Raw genomic sequence first — 23,641 nt, 5'->3', positions numbered from 1 at the left:
GAGGGGGTTGTGGCTCAACATATTTACCGGCTCCACACTCCTCTTCCCTGGTATGAACCCGTCTGATCTGATTGCATAATGATAACTTCCTGGTACAAAACATGACAAACTGTACAATTATGTAACACCCACTCGGGTGACTTGGGGAGATGGACATACCTCAAATTAGTCCTTTTGGCAGTTGTTCTTGGCAAGCCCTTCTCATGGACCTGCATCATCACCCACATCTACGACTGTAACTATCTCCTACCACACCAACTTATAAAAAGACACACAACACAGTCACTTCCAAATGTAATATTATTTAATTAATAAAAACACTTTTCTCTGCTTTGCTGAAGTCTTCAATGTGTCACCTATCCAAATGTAGGACTAGACCCTGGCAACATCTCTTCCCTCTGGGGCCTTGACAACAAAACATCTCCATTCCAAATGAAACCCTAATTCCCTACATAGTGCACTACTTTACAACCTATATGATAGCCCTATCAACCCTAGCCCAAACTAGTGCACAATGTAGGGAATAGGGTGCCATTTCAGATTTGAAGACCGTGGTAAAGCCGTGATGAATAGCCCTACAGCATGTTGATGCGTTCTAACGATAGCTAGAAGGGTAAAACCTGGCTAACAAACACTGGAGTTCTTTACCAAGAGCCATGGAGGCTTCTAGAAATGACTTGGCTCCCTCTGCAGGTTTGTAAAGGGAACTACACAAAGAGCTGCATCAAGAGAGAGACACGGACCACTCCAACAGTATGGGAGGCCACATATAGGGCTGAAGATGGAACCAAACTATGTCACCGGGTGTAGTTAAGACATTCCATTAGTCAACATCATCATCTTTTAATGTTCATTCAGTTTCACTCAATTTTAGTCGCAGTGACATCATTTATTTTTTTTCTTCTTAGTTTTGGGCGTTTCAGGATCTCCATGGAGACAGGACGTGATATCGTCACCCTGTTTCCTCTTCCTGTTTGGCTTGTCACTAAGGTAACCACTGGAGTCGCTCCCCTGCACCTCCACAGGACCCTCCCCCCCCACTTCTTTCTCCTCATCCTCTTCGTTCTGTCGTTTCTCCTTCCTCTTCTTCTTCCTCGTCTCAGTGTGGCCGTTAGTGCTGCTGTCCTCCGCTGTTCCTACGACAACGGCTCCGGGGGCTGGTACTGAAGCCACCTCCTCTCTGTGTTTCTCCTTTTTCTTCTTCTTCTTGGGTTTGACGGTGGCGTCGGGCCAGTCCTGGTTGGGTTCTAGAGCAGGTTCTGCGTCTGGTTCCTCTAGCTGTTCCGCGGGGTCAGTAGGATCAGAACTCTCTCCAGCTGCCATCAGCTCCTGAACCCTGAGAGAGAACACAACTGTTCAGCTTCAGATAACACAGCTCTAACATCCCCATACAGCTTGCCCCCTGCCATGCGAGGCCCGTACAGCTTGCCCCCTGCCGTGCGAGGCCCGTACAGCTTGCCCCCTGCCGTGCGAAGCCCGTACAGCTTGCCCCCTGCCGTGCGAGGCCCAGAATCACTGACCTTGATGAGTCGATCCAACAACTGGGATGCAAAGTTATTTGTAGATCAGCGATTCTGCACAGTCCGACTGCAATGTAATCCATCTCAGACACACTGTAACCTACCGTGTCCTGCCAAGTCTTCCTCTGATCAGCAGTACTCCGACTATGTCTGCGTCTAGCTGACAGACCTCAAACTCCAGCTCCGCCCCTATCCTGGGTCCTGCCTCCCTCCAGGTCTCCATGGTGACGTGGGCTGGCTTCGGAACGCTGGCGTTGAAACAGCCATGGACCAAACAGCCCACGTGACTCACACCAAGCTTATTAACTGTACCCTGGAGAGGGGGGGGGGGTAGAGTTAGCTGCACCTTGACTCTTTCCATATCGAATAGATTACCATCGTAACTAGCTACAACACATCGACACCGTGCCCTTCTCTGTAAGAAACACATCTGTTCGGTATCAGTTAGTCACAAACAGCTTGCCTCTCACCAGTAGTTTCTGTCCTCTCTGGGGTTGGAAGACGACAAAGTTGGCTTGTATGTCGAGGTGAATGTATCCGTTATCGTCGTAGATGTCTCCATGCTGCCCCAGCAAACTGACCTCATCATAGGCCAGAGGCACACCTTTCAGACTGCACAGGGAACACAGGTGGACAGGGTCATATTCATTAGCGCACACCATAGCAAAACATTTTGCAACAGGAAACTTTTTTTTAAAAACACCATTTCAAGGTACGTCCACCTCGTTCCGGGCCAGTTTGCTTCTGTTTGGTTCCTTAGAGAATACGACCCGGGTGTGTTATTGTCAGCAGAGAACACGCCAAATACACAGATGATTATGTGCAGGCTAGAAGATCAATGTAACATATTTCATGCGGTTCCTGGGACGTTCAATACCAGTTCTCAGAGCATGGTAAAGATCTGATATATTCTGCACGCTATAGGGGGCTGGCAGTTGACGTAACGACACCTTCTGGCGGCCATGTTGGAAGACCACCACATTAATTATTCTGACAGCAGCCGAGGGGCTACCCCAAACTGCAAGATAGCAGTGCCTGAAACTAGTTGATTCAGTATTTGGCAGCTCTAACAAGGCAGGAAAGAAAAAAGGGATTTTTAAAATATATATATTTTATTATATTTAATCATAAAACACCATAGGTGACACCAAGACTCCAGAACTGTCAGAAAAGCGAAGAAACGTTTTTACCCGTTAAGACCTGAACCCAGACAGCTGTCAGTAACGGGTCTGATACAATCATTTAATCACGGGTAAGTCACGTCTGATCGATTTCGAGTTTAGATGGTTAGCAGATGTTCATGCGAGTGTAGTGAAATGCTTGTGCTTCTAGTGCTTCCGACCATGCAGTAACATCTAACAAGTAATCTAACCTAACAATTTCACAACAACCACCTTATACACACAAGTGTAAAGGAATGAATAAGAATATGTACATTAAAATATATGAATGAGCGATGGCCGAACGAAATAAGCAAGATGCAGTAGATGGTATAGAGTACAGTATATACATATGAGAAATGTAGGGTATGTAAACATTATATTAAGTGGCATTGTTTTAAAGTGGCTAGTGATACATGTATTACATAAAGATGGCAAGATGCAGTAGATGATAGAGTACAGTATATACATATGAGATGAGTAATGTAGGGTATGTAAACATTATATTAAGTGGCATTGTTTAAAGTGGCTAGTGATACATGTATTACATAAAGATGGCAAGATGCAGTAGATGATATAGAGTACAGTATATACATATGAGATGAGTAATGTAGGGTATGTAAACATTATATTAAGTGGCATTGTTTAAAGTGGCTAGTGATACATTTATTACATACATTTTTCCATTGTTAAAATGGCTGGAGTTGAGTCAGTATGTTGGCAGCAGCCACTCAATGTTAGTGGTGGCTGTTTAACAGTCTGATGGCCTTGAGATAGAAGCTGTTTTTCAGTCTCTCGGTCTCAGCTTTGATGCACCTGTACTGACCTCGCCTTCTGGATGATGGCGGGGTGAACAGGCAGTGGCTCGGGTGGTTGATGTCCTTGATGATCTTTATGGCCTTCCTGTGACATCGGGTGGTGTAGGTGTCCTGGAGGGCAGGTAGTTTGCCCCCGGTGATGCGTTGCGCAGACCTCACTACCCTCTGGAGAGCCTTACGGTTGTGGGCGGTGCCAGTTGCCGTACCAGGCGGTGATACAGCCAGACAGGATGCTCTCAATTGTGCATCTGTAAAAGTTTGTGAGTGTTTTTGGTGACAAGCCGAATTTCTTCAGCCTCCTGAGGTTGAAGAGGTGCTGCTGCGCCTTCTTCACCACGCTGTCTGTGTGAGTGGACCATTTCAGTTTGTCCGTGATGTGTACGCCGAGGAACTTAAAACTTTCCACCTTCTCGACTACTGCCCCGTCGATGTGGATAGGGGGCCGCTCTCTCTGCTGCTTCCTGAAGTCCACGATCATCTCCTTTGTTTTGATGACATTGAGCGGGAGGTTATTTTCCTGACATCACACTCCGAGGGCCCTCACCTCCTCCCTGTAGGCCGTCTCGTCGTTGTTGGTAATCAAGCCTACCACTGTAGTGTCGTCTGCAAACTTGATGATTGAGTTGGAGGTGTGCGTGGCCACGCAGTAATGGTTGAACAGGGAGTACGGGAGAGGGCTGAGAACGCACCCTTGTGGGGCCCAGTGTTGAGGAACAGCGGTGTGGAGATGTTGTTACCTACCCTCACCACCTGGGGGCGGCCCGTCAGGAAGTCCAGGACCCAGTTGCACAGGGCGGGGTCGAGACCCAGGGTCTCGAGCTTAATGACGAGTTTGGAGGGTACTATGGTGTTAAATGCTGAGCTGTAGTCGATGAACAGCCTTCTTACATAGGTATTCCTCTTGTACAGATGGGTTAGGGCAGTGTGCTTGCATCGTTCTGTGGACCTATTGGGGCGGTAAGCAAATTGGAGTGGGTCTAGAGTGTCAGGCAGGGTGGAGGTGGTATGGTCCTTGACTCGTCTCAAAGCACTTCATGATGATGGAAGTGAGTGCTATGGGGCGAGTCATTTAGCTCAGTTACTTTAGCTTTCTTGGGAACAGGAACAATGGTGGCCCTCTTGAAGCATGTGGGAACAGCAGCCTGGGATAAGGATTGATTGAATATGTCCGTAAACACACCAGCCAGCTGGTCTGCGCATGCTCTGAGGACGCGTCTGGGGTCTGGGCCTGCAGCCTTGCGAGGGTTAACACGTTTAAACGTTTTACTCACGTCGGCTGTAGTGAAGGAGAGCTCACAGGTTTTGGTAGCGGGCCATGACCATCAACGTCTTTTGTGACACTGTTCTCGATATCAGGCATGCAACAGCAAATATATTCTAAATAGTAACTATTTCGGAATGATATGGATTTCAACTGCAAAGTAGGAAGCATGCTAGGTAGCTCTGGTCCATGGCGTTGTTCAGCTACGCTCTCACTAACGAGTTGTTTAGTGACTAGCTTCAACATAACTAACTACTTTCTTAACTCGCCAAAGTGAAGTGTTAGAGTAGACAAAATGTTTCTGTATGCGCAAACTGTCATTTATCCAAAGTGCGAAATAAAGCACTTTTGAGCAATACATGTTTACCGCCAGACTACCTCTGGTGCGCATGCGTCGGATCTACACTAGTACGAGCTACATGCGTATTACAACACGTTTAAACCAGCAGCACATCGCAGATAACTAGCAACTTCGTGAGCTAACTAACCAGCATATTCAACCCATAGCTTTACCTTTCTGAGTATCTTAGCAGTTCGGTGTTCAGTTCCTCTTGGATCCCTGTCCGTTTCTTCTTCAGGTACATGGGCGACAGGGCAATGTGTCTTCTGTGCGTGTCCATGACCAGACACGAGTACCGCGTTGACACCAACTTGCATGCGCTAGCGAACGACGGGATCAGACTTGGGAACGCGCCTGGGTCTCCACCGCCTGCCGCAGAAGGCCCGTTTGCTGTCGGATTGGTTAAAACTGAGACTTCGGTGGACATTTTTGCGTGTTTTGGGTCGTCTTCTGTCTGCTCCAAGTTCGCCATGATGCTGGAGACAGCAGGAAGGAAGTCGACGAGGGAAGACTTCCGTAGTGAAGGGGGACCGCGAGTTTAGACAGCCGGTGTTTTTGTTATGTCGTCTCCTAGCGGAGAGGAGTAGTCAAAAACTAAACATGCACACTTTCCACTCCACGTTCACTGACCCCCTTCTCTACGTAGGCGTTTGGGTTAGACAGATACAGCGCTTCATTGATTGTGTGCCATGATTGAAATGCATTCAAGAAAGTCAAACATAATAGTGTATCATGACGCCGTTTTTCCACTATCATTTTACAGGAAGTTAGAAGAGTATTGGTGAAGTTTAAAGGAGTAGTGGTGAAGTTATAGGAGTAGTGGTGAAGTTATAGGTGTAGTGGTGAAGTTTAAAGGAGTAGTGGTGAAGTTTAAAGGTGTAGTGGTGAAGTTATAGGAGTAGTGGTGAAGTTAGAGGAGTAGTGGTGAAGTTTAAAGGTGTAGTGGTGAAGTTATAGGAGTAGTGGTGAAGTTAGAGGAGTAGTGGTGAAGTTATAGGAGTAGTGGTGAAGTTATAGGAGTAGTGGTGAAGTTATAGGAGTAGTGGTGAAGTTATAGGAGTAGTGGTGAAGTTATAGGAGTAGTGGTGAAGTTATAGGAGTAGTGGAAGTTATAGGAGTAATGGAAGTTATAGGAGTACTGGTGAAGTTAAAGGAGTAGTGATGAAGTTAAAGGAGTAGTGGTGAAATTAGAGGGGTAGTGGTGAAGTTAAAGGAGTAGTGGTGAAGTTATAGGAGTAGTGGTGAAGTTAAAGGAGTAGTTGTGAAATTAGAGGAGTAGTGGTGAAGTTATAGGAGTAGTGGTGAAGTTATAGGAGTAGTGGTGAAGTTATAGGAGTAGTGGTGAAGTTAAAGGAGTAGTTGTGAAATTAGAGGAGTAGTGGTGAAGTTAAAGGAGTAGTGGTGAAATTAGAGGGGTAGTGGTATGTTACCCTGTGCTGTTGGATGTACAGGCGTTCTCTCTATGTAGTGTCAGTTTCATTTGAACCGTTAGATGGCAGCGTCCTGTATGGGATATGGCTCCAGCTTGGCCCTTTTTAAACATCCAGTGTTTAGTAACTCAGTTACATGTAATCTGATTTCAACTAAACTAATCAGTTACATTACCAGCAAAAATATTCTAATGAGATTACAGATAACCTTTGAAAAACTTGATGATTACTTCTTGGATTTAAATTCAGAAAGGATGTCTGCGAGAAGAAAAAACAACAACATTATGACACCACTTTCTGTTTTCTCAATTACGTTCAATTCAGCATTGGAGAAAAAAAAGATGCAAGTTTACATTTGTTCCACCTGAGCGAGTCTGACCACAAGTCAGAGACCAGTATGATGACACACCAAATGCATTTTATGGATAATTTTTTGTCTTCTAATGCCAGTTAAGGGGAAAGTAATCAGATTTACGTTACTAAATTTGGGTAATCCCAAAATTAAATTACTGATGACAATTTTGGACAAGTAACAGATGATATTTAGAAAGTAACCTCCTCAACCCTGCGAACATCTGTAGTCTACTGTTACTGTATATTTACTCGCTCTGGATAAGACCATCAGCTAAATGACTAAAATGTCAACTCAAACATACAATAATTGTTATTTCAGAAGATAATTAGAAGATATTTACAACACTACAACATTTTAAATGCATTTAGAAATGGACCCATTCTTCGTTGTAACATCAATCAATAAATTGATATTTCAGAAGCCAGGAGAAAATAATCTGTATAACTTTGTGTGAGTTTGTTGATACAAAGACTGGAACTTCATCTGTTGCCAATCCCCATGGTGAGAAATAGAGTGTAGAGAGTGCTGAGGGGAGGACGGCTCGTAGTAATGGCCGGAACGGAGCAAATGGAATGGCATCAAACACCTGGAAACCATGGAAACCAAGTGTTGGATGTATTTGATACCATTCCACTAATTCCACTCTAGTCATTACCATGAGCCCTTATCCCCCAATTAAGGTGCCACCAACCTCCTGTGGTAGAGGTCATGTGGAGCATTCTGACAGTCTCTATGCCTGTGCGTAAAGTCTAGAACAGACCAAAATGAGCTACAGTTGTCCACGGATGGGTTTTTGATCTATTATTTGCCCTGTGTGACCCTTATAAGGCCTATGGATTGTTGGAATCAAGCACACAGAAACAAGCCTGCATATCTCCCACCATAGAGATACACAGTACAGAAAGTGTTGTAAAATCTTTGTTTATGTCTCTAACATTCGTCGTTACGAGATGTTCCATCATGCTAGGCCGTTTAGTCCTGCGTTCTCCGGTGTACCACAGTCCAGTTGTAGCATGTTGAACCACCCCAACTAGTATGGATTCTCTTGGATAATCTGTAGATAAATAAAATATTGGATTAGTTACCATGTCTGATATTTTGATCAAATTTAAATCATGTTACTAAATATATTGTTCAAAAACAGATATTGACTAGTGTCATTCGGTAATCGAACTTGCCTTTATTTGTGCGTTGTACATCAATCCCGTTACGAGGGTAAGAAAGTTGTGAGGAATAAAACCACAACCTACCCTGTTTGGCTGTGCCCCTGCAGTGGAGGGAGCACTAGTATGATGTAGCAGACCCCGAGCATGCTTCCTCCTCCATCCTCCACACTGAGAAGACATAGCTCAGACGCTCATGGGCCACGTAACCACAGCTGGCTGCTCCTGACACATGCGCCTCGTCCAAATCCAGGCCCATCCCCTCGCCCTGCAGCACGTGGTGGAGGAAGTCTAGAATAAGAATAACCTTCATCATTCTCATCACTTTCATCATCTTTTTTTTTGATTGACACCTTTTGTAATGACATTTACAGCCCAAAGTGCTTAACGGATTGGCACCTCAAATGTAGAATTGGTTAATTGGTTGCTTAATTGAGTATAACAACAGAAAGTAGCCTACCTATGTACCGCGTGGCCAGTTTGAGCGTCTGGATCTTGCTGAGTTTGTCTGAGGGCAGCGTGGGGATGATCTGTCGTAGCGAGGCGAAGGCCTGGTTGAGTGACTGGGTCCTCTGTCGCTCCCGTACGTTAGCCATGACACGCTGATTCTGCGTGTCCTCCAGAGACCTGGGTAGGCCGCTCACACTGCTGACGTCACTCCAGTCACTTCTGTCACTTCCTCTCCTCTTCCCCCTCTTCTTCCCCGGGCTTTGGATATTCTGGTTCCCTTCATCTTCTTCATCTTCATCCTGCTCCCTCGGTCTCCTTCGGCTTGCCCACTGTTTTCTGGTGCCTCTACGTGGCCTCCGGTGTTGGTCAATCTCTTCCTCACTGTTCCCAGCGCTGTCGACCGGAGACCGAGACCCCACCGGGGAACACATCATGTCCCCAAACATAACCTAATCCCTTAAACCCTGACCGATGACCTAAACCCCTGACCAGGGTCACAGCATCCTGGAAACCTGTTTGGATCCTGTCCCTTTAAGACAGGAGTAAAGATCCGTATTTCTCTATCTTTTTCTCACTCTCACTCTCTCCCACACTCTTTTGTCCCTTTCAGAGAGGAGTGTAGACAGTTAACATTGATCCAGTCTCGCGCCAGCTCCGTGTGTCACGGAGAAGGTACTCTGCCGGTTGGATATCTTTATAACCATGCAGCGCGCGGAGTGTGGATTTTGGGGAGCGCTGTGATTGGGTGAGTGGGTGAGGTGACGTCAGGGGGGGTGGGTGGGCGGGATAAGGTCGCTCATAGTCTGTTAGACCTTCTGAGCCAAAAACAACAAAACGCCCAGAAATTATTTCTGAATGTTTTGTGTTTTGCGCATGAGCACAGTTGCTATTAAAAAGTAAAATGTTCTATCTTTTAATGTATTAAAAGCGGACAAGTTGTTGAAAAAGGGATGGAGCGGTGGTGTCAGATCTTCCTCTTCACGTTTTGCCCTATAGAGCACGCATGCGCAATTAGATGTGTCAAAACGACCACACATATTTACTGGATTTCTATACGCAAAACAGTCAGGTTTAATTTGCCTTAATTCCTGTATGAGGTCATGAAAACAGACCTAGACAATAGCTTATTCAGATAATATATGTAGCCTATAACCTATTCTGCATCACTGTATGCCTTTCCTAGTTAAAGAAAGGTTCAATCTTTTTTTTAATGCTACAAAGACAAGCCAGTGAGAACTTCAGCCATTTATATCAGAAAAGAGAAAGGTAAACAGCAGGTTTTCCGTAGCCGAAGATTGACTGTTTATTTGTCTTTACTCTAAGGTATGCAGCTAAGTGGTTCTGCCCCCCGCTGGGACCCCGGCAGAGCGGCTCAGGTTTAAAAGGCAAGCCGGCCCAGGGAGCTCACAGGGCGGATCCCAGCTCACAGCGGGTCGCTGATGCGGTGGACGGCTGGAGCGCAATGCAAACATTGGAAGTGCGTGGAGGGGAAAGCCGCAGAGAGCGAACCTACACGCGCGCGCACGCATATACACACACACACACACACATAGGGACCAAACTATATTCGGATTTCGCCATAAGACCACCGTCATTAATACATTTCTCAATTATTAACGGAAGGTAGCCTAGTGGTTAGAGCATTGGACCAGTAAATGAAAGGTTGCTAGATTGAATCCCGAGCTGACAAGGAAAACATCTGTCGTTCTGCCCCTGAACAAGGCAGATAACCCACCCAGGCCGTCATTGTAAATAAGAATTTGTTCTTAAAACTGTCTTGTCTAGTAAAAGAATTAAATAACCCTGCAAGTGACTCATGAATGAATAGTAGGCCATGAGAAAGATTAAATATGTATTTGAGATATTATGCAAAAGAGCAATTCGTGACAATCACAGAAACCTTTTCAGTTGAGGTTGGTATCCTATAGAGAGATACACCTGGTTATAATGAAAGGCCTCCATAATAAGTGGGGATGGCATTATATTATTATATTGAACCGTGTGTGCGTGTCACAGTAGTTCAGACCATGGAGTGCCCGGTCAGCGATCTAGCCCGCCCTTTTATAGGAGAGTACACCACTCTAGGGCTAGGTCACTGACCGGGCACTCCATGGTCTGAACTTCTGTGACACGCACACACACAGGCTGATGAGGTAGTTTCCCCTCATCTCTCTAATGATCTCTACCCTGGAACCCTCTCTAATCACCCCTCTCTAATGATCTCTACCCTGGAACCCTATCTAATCACCTCTACTCTGGAACCCTCTCTAATCACCTCTATCCTGGAACCCTCTCCAATGACCTCTATCCTGGAAACCTCTCTAATCATCTCTACTCTAGAACCCTCTCTAATCACCTCTATTCTGGAACCCTTTCTAATCACCTCTACCCTGGAACCCTTTCCAATGACCTCTATCCTGGAAACCTCTCTAATCACCTCTACTCTGGAACCCTCTCTAATCACCTCTATCCTGGAACCCTCTCCAATGACCTCTATCCTGGAACCCTCTCCAATGACCTCTATCCTGGAACCCTCTCTAATCATCTCTACCCTGGAACCCTTTCCAATGACCTCTATCCTGGAACCCTCTCCAATGACCTCTATCCTGGAAACCTCTCTAATCATCTCTACTCTGGAACCCTCTCTAATCACCTCTATCCTGGAACCCTCTCCAATGACCTCTATCCTGGAACCCTCTCTAATCACCTCTACCCTGGAACCCTCTCTAATGACCTCTATCCTGGAACCCTCTCTAATGACCTCTACCCTGGAACCCTCTCTAATCACCTCTCTCTAATGACCTCTACCTCGGAACCCTCTCTAATCACCTCTCTCTAATGACCTCTACCCTGGAACCCTCTCTAATCACCTCTCTCTAATGACCTCTACCCTGGAACCCTCTCTAATCACCTCTCTCTAATGACCTCTACCTCGGAACCCTCTCTTATCACCTCTCTCTAATGACCTCTACCCTGGAACCCTCTCTAATCACCTCTATCTAATGACCTCTACTCTGGAACCCTCTCTAATCACCTCTATCTAATGACCTCTACCCTGGAACCCTCTCTTATCACCTCTACCCTGGAACCCTCTCTAATGACCTCTACTCTGGAACCCTCTCACACAATTAGATGCTGATGATGAAACAACACAATCTGTCCCAATCTGGATCCCCTCATTTTCTACAGACAAACCTCTTTCAGTTGGATTCTGTTGTTCCTCCTCTAGCCTACATATTTTTCAATGACATCAATTAAGTTTTCTATTCTCATTGATTTCCCATGATAATTGAACCCATGACAATCAACTCAGTTCAACCTATTAAAACAAAATGAGTTGTAGTTTTGCTCAGTCACATGTCATTTCACTTGGGGTGAATTAAAAGTAAACTGAACCCAGGTGTTTGCAAGATAATAATTATTTCCAGAATAATGCTAATAACACTTTTTACAACACTATAAAAAAGTATAAATAGTTACCACAGACCCATTAAAATGTGACATTCCATAAAAACAATAATATAATCAATATCATCAGTCTGACATCTCATCACTCAGATCCTGATCAAGTGTTTTCCAGTCTAGGTCCACCATAAATGTCACGACTTCCACCGAAGGTGTGTAACGATCGTCTGTGGTGGAAGAAGGTGAGGACCAATGCACAGCGTGGTACGTGTTCATCTTTTTAATAAAGTAAACTGAACACTGAATAACAAAACAACAAAGATACAACCGGAACAGTTCTGTCTGGTGTAGACACATAAAGACGGAAAACAACCACCCACAAAACACAATCGAAAATGGGCTACTTAAATATGGTTCTCAATCAGGGACAACGATTGACAGCTGCCTCTGATTGAGAACCATACCAGGCCAAACACAGAAAGAGCAAATCATAGAAAAACGAACATAGACAACCCACCCAACTCACGCCCTGACCATACTAAAACAAAAGACAAAACAAAGGACCTAAGGTCAGAACATGACATGGTGGCTCCTCTTCCTGTTCGGGCGGCGCTCGCTGGTTGACTTGACTAACATACAAGACAAACTGGCACAGAGAGACAGGAAACACAGGGATAAATAAACTGGTACAGAGAGACAGGAAACACAGGGATAAATACACTGGCCCAGAGAGACAGGAAACACAGGGATAAATACACTGGCCCAGAGAGACAGGAAACACAGGGATAAATACACTGGCCCAGAGAGACAGGAAACACAGGGATAAATACACTGGCCCAGAGAGACAGGAAACACAGGGATAAATACACTGGTACAGAGAGACAGGAAACACAGGGATAAATACACTGGCCCAGAGAGACAGGAAACACAGGGATAAATACACTGGCACAGAGAGACAGGAAACACAGGGATAAATACACTGGCCCAGAGAGACAGGAAACACAGGGATAAATACACTGGCCCAGAGAGACAGGAAACACAGGGATAAATGCACTGGCCCAGAGAGACAGGAAACACAGGGATAAATACACTGGCCCAGAGAGACAGGAAACACAGGGATAAATACACTGGCCCAGAGAGACAGGAAACACAGGGATAAATGCACTGGCCCAGAGAGACAGGAAACACAGGGATAAATACACTGGCACAGAGAAACAGGAAACACAGGGATAAATACACTGGCACAGAGAGACAGGAAACACAGGGATAAATACACTGGTACAGAGAGACAGGGACCACAGGGATAAATACACTGGTACAGAGAGACAGGAAACACAGGGATAAATGCACTGGCCCAGAGAGACAGGAAACACAGGGATAAATACACTGGCCCAGAGAGACAGGAAACACAGGGATAAATACACTGGCCCAGAGAGACAGGAAACACAGGGATAAAAACACTGGCCCAGAGAGACAGGAAACACAGGGATAAATACACTGGCCCAGAGAGACAGGAAACACAGGGATAAATACACTGGGGAAAACAAGTGACACCTGGAGGTGGTGGAGACAATAAGGAGGACAGGTGAAACTGATCAGGGTGTGACATAATTGATCTGCTTCTGATCATGCTGATGGGCTCTATGTGATCAGGTCAGGTGTTCCCTAACAGGTCCATCATGAAGGAGATGTAGACGACTGTGAGGCGGAGCGTCTCGATACGAGACAGCCTCTTCTCGTAGACAAAGGTCGGCTCTTTGCTCCACAGCTCGTCGAAGGCCTCGTTCAGACTGAACATCCTCATCCTCTTCCTCTCCCGAACGTTAGCCACCTTGACGCTGGCCCACGTTGATCACACACCTCCGCTTTGACTGCCCGGTGTGTGTGTGTGAGAGGTGTGTGTATGTGTGTGTGAGGTGTGTGTGTGTGAGAGGTGTGTGTGTGTTTGAGAGATATGTGTGAGAGGTGTGTGTGTGTGTGTCTGAGGTGTGTGTTTGTGAGAGGGGTGTGTGTTTGAGAGGTGTGTGTGTGTGAGAGAGGTGTGTGTGTGTGTGTGTGTGTGAGAGAGAGGTGTGCGTGTGTGTGTGTGTGAGGTGTGTGTGTGTGAGAGAGGTGTGTGTGTGAGAGAGAGGTGTGTGTGTTTGAGAGGTGTGTGTGTGTGAGAAAGAGCCTGGGGTGTAGGTATAGGCAGGTGTGGCCTTCTCATGCAGGTGATGTCCGGTGTGTTCCTCTTGGGTTGTGCCTGTCTCCTGGTGACTCACATTAACGTAGCAGAGGTCATAGTACCGGCCCCGGTAGCCTGTCGCGGGGAGAGAGCTGCCTGTGAGCTGTTTTGACACCGAACTAGACTTTGTGTGAATCTCCATGAGGTTTATGTCACTGACAACATCACGCAGCACAGAGGCCTCTCCATTTAAAACACACACAACAAGTGTTGAATCTTTAAGGATCTGTATGGAGGGGGGAGGTAATGAATATATAGTCCTGTAACTTTAGGAATTCAACCAAGTAAAATAATGTAGAATCTGAACCGTAGCTAGATTTAGGTGAACACCATTCACTTTAAGCCTGGTGAGAACTGGACACGGTCGCCAGACTTGGGTGTGTACTGGCAGACATCAATCCTAGTTTTATTCTAGATTTTAAAATCCTAGTAAGGCAGTTGGGGCCAAAAGATCATGATTTTAACTTAAAAGTATAGTAAAAATCAACACCTTTTAGGTGATTATTGAATATCTGTGTAATCCCCACCTGAGGTGTCCAAATCCTGTCAGACCGCCATACGGTGAGTTCCTCTTTGGCTCGAGTCCAACCGCCAAACCGTCAACTGTCCTGCTGTTTTAAGTCTCTTCTGTCCTTTCCCTCAGCGACACGCCTTTCATGTCCTCATACTTCTAAACAGAGTCCGTTTCAGAAGTGAACTGTGAGCTGGGTCGGGTATGAAAGAAGAGCAGGAGCCTGTGAGATTTGACCACCATTTGATGTGTTGTCCATCTGCTTGAGGCCTCAACGAGGTAGTGGATAGGAGAGCCAGTCCAACCCAAGGGTCATTCAGTGCTGTTTGCTCTCTTCTCTCTCTCTCTCTCCTCCACTTACACAGGCCAGAGAGAGAAAGACACCAAATAGTACATTTCCAACTGTCACTGTCCACCACAAGGCTTTCTGGTGCAAAGGAGTGTAAATAGCTGCTGGTTCCCATGATAGGAGGACAGTATCCACACAGCGGTATAGGCTTGGAGGGGAGGTCGGAGGAGAAGAGGGGAGGAAAGAAGGAGAGGAAGATGGCAGGGGAGAGTAGTAAATATGGAGAGTAGGCCAAAGGAGGAAGGCAGAGGAAGAGAGGAAGAGATGAGGCCTGAGTAGAGAGGAGAGGAGGAGAGAAGAGGAGAGTCCAGAAGAGGAGAGGCCTGAATAAGAGATGAGCGATGCCAGAGAGAAGGGCAGAGAAAGAGATGAAGAGATGAGGCCAGAAGAGGAGAGGCCTGAGTAGAGAGGAGAGAAGAGGAGAGGCCTGAGTAGAGAGGAGAGAAGAGGAGAGGCCTGAGTAGAGAGAATGAAAGAAGAGGAGAGGTCTGAATAAGAGAGGAGAGAAGGCTAGAGGAGGAGAGGCCTGAGTAAGAGAGGATAGGAGGAGAGAAGAGGCGAAGAGAGGCCTGAGTAGAGAGGATAGGAGGAGAGAAGAGGAGAGTCCTGAATAAGAGAGGAGAGGAGGAGAGAAGAGGAGAGGAGAGGCCTGAGTAGAGAGGATAGGAGGAGAGAAGAGGAGAGTCCTGAATAAGAGAGGAGAGGAGAGGAGAGAAGAGGAGAGGAGAGGCCTGAGTAGAGAGGATAGGAGGAGAGAAGAGGCGAAGAGAGGCCTGAGTAGAGAGGATAGGAGGAGAGAAGAGGAGAGTCCTGAATAAGAGAGGAGAGGAGGAGAGAAGAGGAGAGGAGAGGCCTGAGTAGAGAGGATAGGAGGAGAGAAGAGGAGAGGAGGCCAGAAGAGGAGAGGCCTGAGTAAGAGAGGAGAGGAAGAGAGGAGAGAAGAGGAGAGGCCTGAATAAGAGAGGAGAGGAGGCCAGAAGAGGAGAGGCCTGAGTAAGAGAGGAGAGGAAGAGAGGAGAGAAGAGGAGAGGCCTGAATAAGAGAGGAGAGGAGGCCAGGGGAGGAGAGGCCTGAGTAAGAGAGGATAGGAGGAGAGAAGAGGAGAGGCCTGAATAAGAGAGGAGAGAAGGAGAGAAGAGGAGAGGCCTGAATAAGAGAGGAGAGAAGGAGAGAAGAGGAGAGGAGAGGCCTGAGTAGAGAGGATAGGAGGAGAGAAGAGGAGAGTCCTGAATAAGAGAGGAGAGGATGAGAGAAGAGGAGAGAAGAGGCCTGAATAAGAGAGGAGAGGAGGCCAGAGGAGGAGAGGAGAGGCCTGAGAGGAGAGGAGGAGAGAAGAGGAGAGGCCTGAATAAGAGAGGAGAGGAGGCCAGAGGAGGAGAGGCCTGAGTAGAGAGGAGAGGAGGAGAGAAGAGGAGAGGCCTGAATAAGAGAGGAGAGGAGGCCAGAGGAGGAGAGGCCTGAGTAAGAGAGGAAAGAAGGAGAGAAGTAGAGGAGAGGAGAGAAAGAGAGAAGGCCAGGGTTTAAATAGGGGTCCTCAGGAATGGACCTTATCCACACTGGAAAGCTGTGGGACACTTCATCCTGACCTGGAATGCAAACTCACAACCCTCTTCAGAACAACAATTCATACTCAGAAAGCACACTCATCCATACCACTGAACCGGAAAAGCCATATGGTCTGGGTCTGGGGGGGCACAGTACAACAGCGTTTGGTGCACAGGAGGTTGGCGGTACATTAATTGGGGAGGAAAGGTTTGTGGTAATGGCTGTCGCGGAATCAGTGGAATGGTATCAAATACATCAAACACATGGTTTGATGCCATTGCATTTGTTCCGTTCCAGCCATTATTATGAGCCGCCCTCCCCTCACCAGCCTCCACTGGAATGGTATGATATGTGTGTTCAGGTGTGTGTGTGTCAGCACTCAAAGTTGAGTAGTTCTCCTTAATCTCTAACCTCTTCTCCCTGACCTGCCCCCCACTCACTCTCTCTCTCTCTCTCTCTCTCTCTCTCTCTCTCTCTCGTCCTGGCGGGAGGGTAAACGGCGACATTCCAGTGGTAGTCGTTGAAATACTGAGAAAGCACAGCTGGATGGAGATATGAGGTAATCTCAACCTGGGGCTGCTGGGTAAATATTGGTCTTAAATAAGAAATAAAACCCCAAAGAGAGAGACAGACAGACAGACAGACAGACAGGTTGATATCAATCCACTTTAAAAGCCCTTTTTAACCTGACCAGCAGTCTGTGTTGACCCACAGGCTGCTGAGCTGTTTATACAGTGGTCATCTCTAACTAATGACTACAGACTGGTCTCTCTGAGGGACAGAGAGGAAAGTTGAGAGGCAGTGTGAGAGAGAGAGCTAAATATGGAGGAAACGGTGGGAGGTAGACAGGAAAAGACAGAAATAATTAAAAAAATACATTGTTTCTTAACTCTTCTCCTGCTCTCTGTTACATTGGTGTCTGTGTCTCTGTGTGTGTGTGTGTGCGTGTGTGTGCGTGTGTATGTGCGTGTGTGTGTGTGCACGTAGACTGCCGTGTGTTTCAACAGAGGTCTTAGGGAGGGAGAGGAGGGAAAGATGGTGAAGAATGTGAGACTGGGTAGGTGAGAGGGAGTGGGGGATGGAAGGATCTCCCCTTCCTCAAGACAAGCAGAGCTATTTCTCTCTGTGCTCCTGTTGTGAGGTTGTCCTCCATCCCCACAATAACACACACACACACACACACACACAGCCTGAAACTCAACTTTTCCTCCACTTCATGTTGTTTTATCTACTACTATCTCCTACTAAGTCCTACGATCTCCTTCGATCTACTATCTCCTACTATCTCATACTATCTCCTACTATCTCCTACTATCTCCTACTATCTCATACTATCTCCTACTAAGTCCTACGATCTCCTTCGATCTACTATCTCCTACTATCTCATACTATCTCCTAGTATTTAAGAACTCCTTAAGAGTCTGTTGAAGCACCCGTGCTTCAATCTAAGTAACATAATTTAAAAAATCCCCATAAAATGTAAGCTGCGTCTCAGTCCACCGCTTCCGCCTAAACAGTATGTCAGTCTTCTTAATCTGCGGTGGAAGCTGGCTGAGCTACTGCAATGTATGTCAGACCAAGAGACATGGTCGAAAATCTCACAAAAACGTCTGTAGCATCCGTACGGTTGTGGAAGACTCTCGCGAACACGATGGCGTTCTCCATTTTGCTCTATGACCCCCACATGCCCCACGTGACTCGTTTGAAGGTAACCCATACAAATGAATGGTGGTAAACTCAGAAAAAAAGAAATGTCCTCTCACTGTCAACTGCGTTTATTTTCAGCAAACTCAACATGTGTAAATATTTGAATGAACATAACAAGATTCAACAACTGAGACATAAACTAAACAAGTTCCCACAGACATGTGACCAACAGAAATGGAATAATGTGTCCCTGAACAAAGGTCAAAATCAAAAATCAAAAGTAACAGTCAGTATCTGGTGTGGCCACCAGCTGCATTAAGTACTGCAGTGCATCTCCTCCTCATGGACTACACCAGATTTGCCAGTTCTTGCTGTTAGATGTTATCCCACTCTTCCACCAAGGCACCTGCAAGTTCCCGGACATTTCTGGGGGGAATGGCCCTAGCCCTCACCATCCGATCCAACAGGTCCCAGACGTGCTCAATGGGAATGAGATCCGGGCTCTTAGCTGGCCATGGCAGAACACTGACATTCCTGTCTTGCAGGAAATCACGCACCGAACGAGTAGTATGGCTGATGGCATTGTCATGCTGGAGGGTCATGTCAGGATGGGTCTGCAGGCAGGGTACCACATGAGGGAGGAGGATGTCTTCCCTGTAAAGCACAGTGTTGAGAATGCCTGCAATGACAACAAGCTCCGATGATGCTGTGACACACCGCCCCAGACCATGACGGACCTTCCACCTCCAAATCGATCCGCTCCAGAGTACAGGCCTCGGTGTAATGCTCATTCCTTCGACGATAAACGCAAATCCGACCATCATCCCTAGTGAGATCAAACCGCGACTCGTCAGTGAAGAGCACTTTTTGCCAGTCCTGTCTGGTCCAGCGACAGTGGGTTTGTGCCCATAGGCGACGTTGTTGCCTGTGATATCTGGTGAGGACCTGCCTTACAACAGGCCTACAAGCCCTCAGTCCAGCCTCTCAGCCTATTACGGACAGTCTGAGCACTGATAGAGGGATTGTGCGTTCCTGGTGTAACTCGGGCAGTTGTTGTTGCCATCCTGTACCTGTCTCGCGGGTGTGATGCTTGGATGTACCGATCCTGTGCAGGTGTTGTTACACGTGGTCTGCCACTGCGAGAATGATCAGCTGTCCATCCTGTCTCCCCGTAGCGCTGTCTTAGACGTCTCACACCACGGACATTGCAATTTATTGCCCTGGCCACATCTGCAGTCCTTATGCCTCCTTGCAGCATGTCTAAGGCAAATTCACGCAGATGAGCAGGGACCCTGGGCATCCTTCTTTTGTTGTTTTTCAGAGTCAGTAGAAGGGCCTCTTTAGTGTCCTACGTTTTCATAACTGTGACCTTAATTGCCTACCGTCTGTAAGCTGTTAGTGTCTTAACGACCGTTCCTCAGGTGCATGTTCATTAATTGTTTATGGTTCATTGAACAAGCATGGGAAACAGTGTTTAAACCTTTTTATGCTGAGTTTAGTTCTGTGTTAAATACGTGTCAAAAAAATCTATACAGAATATATTTCCTGAGTTTTCTTAGGACAGACACTTCAAAACCTTATTCCATATTATTTTATTTTTTGCCTTTTATGAATGTGTTATTCAATGCGTTTCTATGGGCTATCGTAGTAAAGGCCGAATTCAACATGTTATCTAGGTTGTCCTAGCATTGTCCTGAGATTGTCTTGTGGTTGCAGAAGTTCCCTAAATGATCCATAAAGCTTTGTGGTATTCCTACCCGCAGAGAACCCGGCCCACTTCCCAGTGTATAATATATCATATTTGAGTAAAGATAGAAGACGTAGTATCCCAGCTAAGTAAATAACTAAACATATGTGAGATCAACCACTGTTTCCTCTTACAGCCTCGTAACGAACAGCCATAAAACAGACAAGGGGTACAAAGTTTACTGAATCTCATGATGCAGTGTGAGCAGCAGGTGTTTGTGTGTGTGTGTGTGTGTGTGTGTGTGTGTGTGTGTGAGAGAGAGAGAGAGAGCGATTGACTAACTCGTCAGTCTTCAGCTATGCAAAAGACACTGCAGCATTCATCTCCTCTACTCATCACCCGTCCTACCAGGTTAGACACACACACACACACACACACACACACACACACACACACACACGGTTAATATGAGGGAACGTTTGGGACCTGTGCAGTGAAAGTATGGATGACCTGGTGAGTGTGGCCTACCTCCCTGGAGCTGGCAGCAGAGCCTGGGACTATATTAGTCTCCACCCCTGCCTGCTGTGTGACCCTGCTGGGGCACTGCCCATCTGGAGAGAGGTAGGCATCCTCTTCTCTATTATCTCTGTAACTCGCTCCTCTTTCCAGGCTCCTCTTTCACTCTTTCTCTATCTACTTCTGTCTCCAGTTCTCTCACATCCCTTCTTTCTTCCTTCCCTCCCTCCCTGCGTACCAGCTCTATCTCTATCGGTCTCTCTCGCTCGCTCTCTCTCCCTCATGCCAGCATACAAAGACTGTAAGGTATAGCCAGGTTGTCAGTTGGTCTCTGAATAATGCATCTAGGTGGTTACTGTTCAGTCATTGGTCAATCATGTGACTCTCTCTCTCTCTCTCTCTCTCTCTGAATTGTATTCAATTCAAATTGCTTTATTGGCATGATGTAATAATGTACATATTGCCAAAGTGTACTTTGGAATTAAGTGATTACTTTAAAATATTAACAACAATAATAATCAGGATTGTCAACGGGACAATCAGTAACAACAATAATCAAGGGTCGTGCTGTACTCCACTCAATATTTATTTTTGGCTTAACTACATTATTACTGCTTGTAATGACTATATGCTGTCTTCTTATACATGTACCACCTAATAGGATTTAGTTTTATTATGTGTGTGTGAGTTAAGTTTTGTTTTGTCCTCTAAATTGGCCATCCCATTCAACAGTACAATGAATGTCATTGTTAGTATTGCTGTCTTTTTTATTAGATTTTTTATTGTAAAATAATAAACATATTATAAAATAAAAAAAACAATAATCAAGGGTCAAAATAACCATACAATGGACAATAACAATAACAATAAGCATACAGTAGAGGACATGTGCAGGTTGATTGGTCTGTCAGACACTGTCCCTCATCTTATGGCAGGCAGCAATGTAGTGCGCTGCCAACCCACAGCTCTCTGCGTCCTCCCCCAACAGGACGGGTAGCCTCCTCTCATCAGAGAGGTCTTTGAAACCTTGAATAAGAGTTTCAAATTTGGGGAAACAGCACTCTGATTGTTTTATATTTTCCGTCTCAGGTTCTGCTGTGGTGCAGTGGTTGCACTGCCTTTCCTCCACAGGGAGCCAGGTTTTCCCATGTCTACCCTTCTCAATAGCAAGGCTGTGCTCACTGAGCCTGTACTTTGTCATTGATTTTCTAAGGTTTTGATCAGTAACCATGGTCTAATAGTTTGCCATGGTGGACTGTCGATTTAGGGCCAGATAGCACTGCATGTTGCTTCGTGCTTGTGCTTGTGTTTCCCAATAAGCAATGCAGTTTTGTTTTGATTGTGTTGTAATGTGTTTTATTCTGATTGATTGGATGTTCTGGTCCTGAGGCTTCAGTGTGTTAGTAGAACAGGTCTCTGAGCTTTTGGTTGGAAAGTGTTTATGTTTTTCCTGTTAATTTACAATCTGTATCGAATCATCTGTAGTCTTTGTTTTAGTTGTGCTTCTTTTGCTGTATGCCTGAATATATTGTTCATGTTTTTTTCTGCTACGTTGGTGTCTTCTTTGGTGTGAGTGTATGTGGTATACAGAAAGTTAGGAGTGTCTGGATGTTTTGGTTACCGGTTGCTTTCTGGTATTCTTCTGTGCTATTTTAGAACCATCTGAATGCCTTTCTGATGTTGTACAGCTTACTGGGCTGTGAATGAGTGGTTGTTTCCATGTCTGGCTTGACAGTGAATGAGCTGAGAGAGAAAGGGTCAAAGGGTCAATGTCTGTAATCATACATTGACTGTGCTGTGGACAAGAGGTGAGCAGTAGTTGAATCTCCCCAAAGAGTCCCTGTAAAATACCATTGACAAAGTACAGACCCAGGCTTCGACAGAGCTGTAACAGAACCCTTCCGTTCTTGTTGACGGTGCTGTCACTGTTGTTTCTATGGGGGGGGAGATTAAGGCAGTTAGAAACAGTATGGCCTGTAATAAAGCTGTCTCCTCGTGTGGTCGTTAGATCAGGTAGTGTTCCCGTGTGCGTATTTGTGTCCCTACAGATGAGCACATTTCCCTGGGTCTGGAAATGGCACGTCTCTTCCTCAAGGGTGGAAAATATCTCCTTTGAGTAACATGGGGATTCTGAAGGGAGAATATACAGTGTGTTCTAGAAGAATACAGAACGCGTTACTTTTCCCACATTCTGTAATAATAAACTGAAATCAAATCAAATAAAATTTTATTTGCCACATGCACAATACAACAGGTGTAGACTTTACAGTGAAACGCTAACTTACATGCCCTTAACCACCAATGCAGTTTTAAGAAAATAGCAACTATTTTTTGGTTTAATTACAAGAAATAAATATAAAAAATAATGTAAGCAATAAGAGTAACAAATAATTAAAGAGCAGCAGTAAATAACATTAATAATACAGGGGGTACCGGTACAGAGTCAATGTGTGGGAGCACCGATGTCGAGGTAATTGAGGTAATATGTACATGTAGGTAGAGTTATTAAAGTGACTATGCACAGATGATAACAACAAAGGGTAACAGGAGCATAGAAGGGGGGGGGGGGGGGAGGGGGCAATGCAAATAGTCTGGGTAGCCATTTGATTAGCTGTTCAGGAGTCTTGTAGCTTGGGGGTAGAAGCTGTTTAGAAGCCTATTGGACCTAGACTTGGCACTCCGGTACTGCTTGTCGTACGGTAGCAGAGAGAACAGTCTATGACTTGGGTGGCTGGAGTCTTTGGCCATTTTTTAGTGCCTTCTGACAGTGCCTGGTGTAGAGATCCTGGATGGCAGGCAGCTTGGCCCCGGTGAAGTACTGGGCCGTACGCATTACCCTCTGTAGTACCTTGTGGTCGGAGGCTGAGCAGTTGCCATATCAGGCATTGATGCAACCCGTCAGGATGCTCTCGATTGTGCAGCTGTAAAACCTTTTGAGGATATGAGGACCCATGCCAAATCTTTTCAGTCTCCTGAGGGGGAATAGGTTTTGTTGTGCCCTCTTCACGACTGTCTTGGTGTGCTTGGACCATGTTAGTTTGTTGGTGATGTGGACACCAAGGAACTTGAAGCTCTCAATCTGCTCCCCTGCAGCCCCATCGATGAGAATGGGGGCATACTCGGTCCTCCTTTTCCTGTAGTCCACAATCATCTCCTTTGTCTTGATCACGTTGAGAGAGAGGTTGTTGACCACACGGTCAGGTCTCTGACCTCCTCCCTATAGGCTGTGATTGTCTTGGCTGTGTGCTTAGGGTCGTTGT

General features: G+C 46.0%; 2 protein-coding genes across 3 annotated transcripts; both read right to left on the bottom strand.

Moving 5' to 3' along the window:
• Window positions 1-286: 286 nt before the first annotated feature.
• Window positions 287-5,639, bottom strand: polr1f (RNA polymerase I subunit F). The gene is made up of 4 exons (XM_021559827.2): window positions 5,273-5,639; window positions 1,991-2,132; window positions 1,625-1,833; window positions 287-1,336 (listed from the first exon to the last, which is right to left on the bottom strand). Exons 1-4 carry the CDS (start codon window positions 5,569-5,571, stop codon window positions 886-888), a joined length of 1,101 nt encoding a protein of 366 aa, XP_021415502.2. The 5' UTR covers window positions 5,572-5,639; the 3' UTR covers window positions 287-885.
• Window positions 5,640-6,834: 1,195 nt separating this feature from the next.
• LOC110487909 (twist-related protein) lies at window positions 6,835-9,197 on the bottom strand. 2 transcript variants are annotated; one of them, XR_005041388.1, is made up of 3 exons: window positions 8,508-9,197; window positions 8,135-8,315; window positions 6,835-7,938 (listed from the first exon to the last, which is right to left on the bottom strand). XR_005041388.1 is itself a non-coding variant. In XM_021559826.2 (3 exons), exons 1-2 carry the CDS (start codon window positions 8,941-8,943, stop codon window positions 8,169-8,171), a joined length of 606 nt encoding a protein of 201 aa, XP_021415501.2. In that variant the 5' UTR covers window positions 8,944-9,195; the 3' UTR covers window positions 6,835-7,938; window positions 8,135-8,168. The 2 variants fall into 2 exon arrangements, 1 of the variants encoding a protein (XP_021415501.2); XM_021559826.2 differs by having other exon boundaries at window positions 8,135-8,338; window positions 8,508-9,195.
• Between the last annotated feature and the right edge of the window lie 14,444 nt (window positions 9,198-23,641).

The sequence above is a fragment of the Oncorhynchus mykiss genome, chromosome 32, assembly GCF_013265735.2.
Source record: "Oncorhynchus mykiss isolate Arlee chromosome 32, USDA_OmykA_1.1, whole genome shotgun sequence".
NCBI lineage: Eukaryota > Metazoa > Chordata > Actinopteri > Salmoniformes > Salmonidae > Oncorhynchus > Oncorhynchus mykiss.
Note: the sequence above shows the minus strand (reverse complement) of the source record. Positions and strands in the feature narration are given on the sequence as shown.

Bases quoted from the DNA above. Each gene is read 5' to 3' on its own strand.
- polr1f (XM_021559827.2), bottom strand. From the start codon at position 5,571: ATGGCGAACTTGGAGCAGACAGAAGACGACCCAAAACACGCAAAAATG. The intron at 2,133-5,272 runs GTAAAGCTATGG...TTCCCTGTGCAG, and splicing joins CTGCTAAGATACTCAGAAAG to TCTGAAAGGTGTGCCTCTGG. The intron at 1,337-1,624 runs GTAGGTTACAGT...GTTCTCTCTCAG, and splicing joins GGAAGACTTGGCAGGACACG to GGTTCAGGAGCTGATGGCAG.
- LOC110487909 (XM_021559826.2), bottom strand. From the start codon at position 8,943: ATGTTTGGGGACATGATGTGTTCCCCGGTGGGGTCTCGGTCTCCGGTC. The intron at 8,339-8,507 runs GTAGGCTACTTT...TTCTTATTCTAG, and splicing joins ACTGGCCACGCGGTACATAG to ACTTCCTCCACCACGTGCTG.